Raw genomic sequence first — 5,724 nt, forward strand, 5'->3', positions numbered from 1 at the left:
TGTTAGTTGCCCAGGCAGTGTGTCATAACAGTGCTTGGTTGAACAAGTCTAAAGAGTAGAAATCCATACACAGTTGCCAAACTAGAGAACATTATTAACATGTGTTTGGTAAAAAAAATATCTAGCTAAAACTTTGAGCTGAAGTAAACAATTAAATGGAATGCAGAATTTGTATAACAGTTAAGAGTGTTCTATGAACAAAGTTTAAACCTGCAGAATACAGAGGGTATTTGAACAGTAAGCAGTATAGCAACTTGGGACTTTGCCAGCAGCGTAACTCCAAACATTTACAAAAAAAGGGTCAAAATAGTTGACTAACAAACAATAATATGGTGCATGAAAACTCATTGCAGGAACAAGACGTACTGTTAACTTTAAACCATGCTGTTATGTTAAACATTTTATACTCAAACTAAACTAAAATGCATTGGTATGTGGTTTGGACAGTTGCGGCTACTAAACAGGAGTTAAAATAATTTCATGTACTGTTTTCTATTGTATTCAGTGAACTCATGAGATTGGACAACAGACTATACCATGTCATCCTATGGGATCGGATTTAAAAACAAGAGCACATAACAAAGAGGCCATACATACATATAAAAAAAGAAGTCACTTCATTCAAGTTATGTGCATTTCTCCATCTAGTTCACGTCAGTAGTAGGCATCTAGTTGATTTGAGATGATCCGTTCTAAGCGAGGCCCCATTGGGCCACACACACCCCCAGTTCTGGAATCAGAATCTTTTCAAGCCTTGTGGCAGGTCATGTGATTTGTATGTCACTGGCCTTTGGAGGACCTTGATTGGCTAACCCAGTTCCCAGTGTGTTGTGTTCCTGTGGTGGGGCCCCTCCATTGTGGGTTTTGTGCTTGCATCCCAAATGGCATCCTATTCCCTTTATAGTGCACTACTTCTGACCAGGGCCCATAGTGCTCGGATCCTAATTTGTGCATGATGGGTAATAGGATGCCATTTGAGAGAAGTCGTGTCTCCATCCCGGTTGGTTTAGGTCGTGATGATTACCCATCAACCCAAGGGACAGACGCTACCATGCCAGTAGGAGAATACAATGGAATATTGTGAACATTATGGAGTCTTGAAACATACATAGAGCCTGGGAGTTTCTGAACCAAGATTGTGGATGTCAAGGTCAGTTTTGTCAAGAGAGAAAAAATATATAATATGTACACAAACAAACATTGTCATCATGGAGAGAAGTAAAGATCGTATATACAATACAGCAGTCCTTCATAGTTCAAAGAGAAGGGACAGGTCTCCATCCAAACAGTGGATTGGAGAATGAACAAACCACCCAGTCTTGGGACGGGATGGGGTGGAAGAAGGGATTCTATTTAAAATTGCAGAGGTAGAAAAATAACCTTTCCTATAAAGTCACTGCTGTTTTTAATGCAACACGGAACCATAATGAGTGTGTCTAAGGCTGTGGTGTTCAGTTCCGGGGGTGCGTTTTAACTGTCCGGGCACACCCAACACCAGTCCCAGTCACTACCCCCACTGGTCCCTAGATATGACTGAGGGGAACGGTCCCACTGAGATAGTGTTGCTGGACACTGTAGCCTCCTCTCTGGGCGGCCGGGTCACTGGCGTCCCCCCCGGGGATGTACATACTGATCATATCTCTCAGGTCCCCTTGGAGAGGCCCGCGGTGGTGGTTAGGTCCACCAGTCGGGGAGTGTGATACTGGCTCTGGCTTCACCATGGACATGACCGGGCTGGGCTGCTGGGTGCTGCTGCTGTAGGACATGGGGCTGGGGAGGCGAGATGGGTACAGTTAGCGACTGGACAATATCAATATTATGCCATGCAATGTCAAAATGTGACATGCTACAGTGTAAAATGCTATGGTGTGACATTTTTGGGCCATGCAACTGAAGTCACAATTCAGGTAGAATTGTAGCATATATTGAACAACCCATTACACTATTCTATGCATCTGAAATGTTCTAATAATAAACTTCAGTTGCACTATTCATTACATGAAATAATCTCAAAGCGCTTTCAAGAAACAAAAAAACTATTTAGAAAGCATTCATCGGCTGGAAGGTTCTGTAACATTGCACCCTTTTGAAATAGCCTCAAACTGGTGCAATTTGCAGGTCAGTGAGTTTCATTTTAAATAGTTGTTTTGTAATAAAAGGGCATATTGATTGAAAGACCAATCCATCTGAATAAATATGATTATGATGCATAACAGACTTGATTGATGTGACCAACATGAAAGAACTGCCAGTCCCCCGAAGGGAGAGCCCTATACACGTGATGGAATTCACCATGTTTACAAAAGGCATGGGGCTTGGGCGTGGGGCTGGGGACAGCTAGGGCAGGCCCAGACTGGTTAGGCCACCAACATGACTACCGCACTGTAAAGTGAACAACAGATATTCTCCTTTAGGTTCACTACAGCTAATCAGAATTCTGTTCTTCAGGCGAGAACATTTTAAAATATACTTGTGTTATATTTTCTCTAGAAGAGGCCTGGAAGGCGGCATTGAAGCGGACTAGAGGATTGAGGGTGAAGGCCCACACAAACAAAGCTTTCACATAGTGGGCCTCTTCACATGCTCATTCCAACGGCCTGAAAACAAGTAAACAGCATATTTTAACTAATTACTACAATTACACAGTTCTAACTTCCCGAGTTTTAGGCCTACACAGGTTCTTTGGCAAAATAATCTAAATTATAATATCATAAAATATGTGCAGTAGATTTATCATTTCTGAAACAAACAAAAAACAAGCCATTTGAGAAAATATATAATTTGCAAAAAGAAAACAAAAGTTTTGGCTCTGTGCTGAGTGGGTGACAGTTGTCGAGTCATGACACTGGTAATAATGAATCGTCCTTTCTGACAGGCTAGCAGATCCAGTTTGGCAACTAACAGATGATCAGATCCACTAGTGTGAGTGTGTTGAAGTGTTTGCCCATGGGAATATTGACTATTGTAATTCTACTAATTAGATGGGATAAACAATTAAAGACCATTATTCTAACTGTCGAATAGATATTTTAAAACCATAACGAAATAGGATAGGTAGGTAAAGACTACAAATATTGAAATAGGCCTAGTGCAATTGACAAAGCAGTAAAAAGGAAATGTTAAAGGGTTTAATAATTGATCTTGGCTTTCAGAATATCAGCCACAACGTATTATTGTGTTGTTGTAATTAGGCCTACGGTAGCTTATACCGATACCATTTAAACAATTGTTTTTGATGATTAGGACATTGATTCTTCATCTTCAATAGCCTTCCACTGTTTGACTTCGAGAAAGTGAGTGCCTGGTTATCATTACTGATATCAAATATTCCATTCAGATGATACTTTATAGAGGCCATTTAAAAACAGGATACAAACTTTCAAGCAAGTGTTGAAGTAGACCAAGGTTTACGAGGGGGATCTCTTCAAGCTTACAATACTGAATAGACCAAATAATCTAATGAAAAATGCTCAATTTAGTGGAGCTGACGGGCATAATGGAAAAACAAGTACACGCATCAACCTTTTAATTTAAAAGCTTTTTAAAAATTACCCAAACAGGAATTACGTGTAGTCTAGGCGCATGTAACGCTACATGCCCCTCGAGTCATTTACAAGAACATGTGGAAGAATGGAACAGAACATAGCCTACTTGTAGGTGTTGGCTCCATTCATATATGTCTGTGCTGCAGTCATGGCCTGGGGATACTGGAGCGCGGACAGGTCATAGCGGTGCAGCTGCTGAGTGTAGCCGAGGGCCTCGTTCTGCATCCCAGCGTAACCTCCCGCCGGGCCCCACCCGTAGCTCTCCATTCTGGCGCTCCCACCTTGGCCCTGCGCGGCCGCTGCGGCCAGCAGGTTCCCGGCGGAGAGAGGGTACTTCGCCATCTGGTTGTCCTTCTTGAGCAGGGGCTTGGTCTTGCGCCGTGGCTTGTACTTGTAGTCGGGATAATCCTTCATGTGCACTGCCCTGAGGCGCTTGGCTTCGTCGATGAACGGCCGCTTCTCGGCGTCGGTCAGCAGCTTCCACTCCGCGCCAAGCCGCTTGCTGATCTCAGAATTGTGCATCTTGGGGTTCTCCTGGGCCATCTTGCGGCGCTGGCCCCTGGACCACACCATGAAGGCATTCATGGGCCTTTTGACCTTGTCCATTGGGTCCCCGCCCGGAGGGCACACGGATTTGGACCCCAGGTGAGAGTTGCCAATGTTTCCAGTAACCGGGGACATGCCCTGGGCCGTTTGGTGGTGGTGCTGCTGCTGTTGTTGTTGTTGTTGCCCAGAAGGCTTCAGCTCGTGTTCCATCATGCTATACATTGTTTGGAACTTTGAAAGTGTCTCAGTTCAAAATAAATACAATTTAAAAATGGATAACTAAACAGTCACAGCCTCTGTCGCCTGTTAAAGGCGAAGCCGAACGCACCAAGTGTTCCTAATTAACTAATAAGAACACAGAAGACACACCCGCTTCGAACCACAGGGATTAAATTACGAGTTGGTGTGTAAAGTGGTCATTACCTCAATCATGGGAGAGAAAAGTAAACTCGAAATGTTTGCGCTGTTTTAAAAACAAACAAACAGTCCTTCAGTCAGCAGGTTCTCGGCGCAGTTGCAGACAACCACTTGTAGCGCTTCGATTCTCTCAAACTGAAGAGACCTGCGTGGTGACAAAAAGTTCTTCCCTTTCACTCGTCGGGTTTTTCGAGATAATTGTATTCCAAGAGTCGGGACCAATCCGTGGGCGCGATGGGCTTCCGCCGTGCGCGCGCTCATTTGCATCACCATAGGTGGGTCCGGCGCGAGTTGCATGTGCTGGAAGAGCGGGCACTTGTTGATGAGCAAAAGAAAGCGTGTGAGAGAGACCGTGTGCTTTTCAATGAGAAGACGGAATAATCCCGATACACCCATTTAAAAGTGTGTTTTTAGCTCCAATTATTATAATGAAACGTTTAAAAATCATTCGATGGTATTGGTAGTTTGGCACTCAGCGTGCGCATGGATCGGGGTGTATAAAATTGGTCTACTTGCTGTGCTTCCATTATTAAGAGTAAAACACATAACATGTAAACGTATTATAAAACATTAATATATTTTAACACATTTAATAGATGTATTTCTTTCATGATAATGTCAAGACTATTTTAAGGCTATTGAATAGAAGGCTACTTCAGTTGCACTTGTAACCACAACAACAAAATCCACAACAACAGCAAAATAAATTTACCAAACGAATCGACACAGGGTGTTGTGTCAGAGTGTGTCTGCTGAATTTCTAGACGTCTGACCTCGTTCAAACGATTGTTAGCCTATAAAGACGTTTGCGGCTTCTTTACATGGTATTGATACGATTACAATGGTGCAAAGAATTCCCGTGGGGTTCCATGAGAATGAGGTCTGTTGGTTCAGCCAAATATACGCTTTTCTAATGCTGGAGATCCAATAGAATACCGGTAGGTCAATGTTTCCCAAACCGACCAGGGGCATTCTGGCTCTCTATCAACCCAGTACCTAACTTCATTCTTCCTTTCATACTATTCTTTTTGAAAGGAAAAAGACCAGTCATCATTCAAGTGATGTCTAGCAGATAGATAGGGCTTTGCTCCTCTCCAAGCTCCATCAAAGGTCAGATAAGGACAAATCATTTCCCACAGGGCACAGAAGTCAATTCAACATATATTCCAAGTTAGTTCAACTTAATTTCAACATGGAAACAAAGTTCATTCAAACA

At 42.9% G+C, this 5,724-nt stretch overlaps 1 protein-coding gene across 1 annotated transcript; it reads right to left on the bottom strand.

Annotated features, from left to right (window-relative positions):
• Positions 1 to 600: 600 nt before the first annotated feature.
• Positions 601 to 4,846, bottom strand: LOC109906320 (transcription factor Sox-19b-like). The gene is made up of 2 exons (XM_020503964.2): positions 3,652 to 4,846; positions 601 to 1,770 (listed from the first exon to the last, which is right to left on the bottom strand). The coding sequence occupies exons 1-2, from the start codon at positions 4,311 to 4,313 to the stop codon at positions 1,524 to 1,526; spliced, it is 909 nt and encodes a 302-aa protein (XP_020359553.1). The 5' UTR covers positions 4,314 to 4,846; the 3' UTR covers positions 601 to 1,523.
• Between the last annotated feature and the right edge of the window lie 878 nt (positions 4,847 to 5,724).

This window comes from Oncorhynchus kisutch, linkage group LG16 (assembly GCF_002021735.2).
Source record: "Oncorhynchus kisutch isolate 150728-3 linkage group LG16, Okis_V2, whole genome shotgun sequence".
Taxonomy (NCBI): domain Eukaryota; kingdom Metazoa; phylum Chordata; class Actinopteri; order Salmoniformes; family Salmonidae; genus Oncorhynchus; species Oncorhynchus kisutch.

What these genes read in the sequence shown, in the direction of transcription:
- LOC109906320 (XM_020503964.2), bottom strand. Translation starts at nt 4,313, where the DNA reads ATGTATAGCATGATGGAACACGAGCTGAAGCCTTCTGGGCAACAACAA. An exon ending in AATGGAGCCAACACCTACAA is followed by an intron (nt 1,771 to 3,651) that starts GTAGGCTATGTT and finishes TCGCCTCCCCAG; the next exon opens with CCCCATGTCCTACAGCAGCA.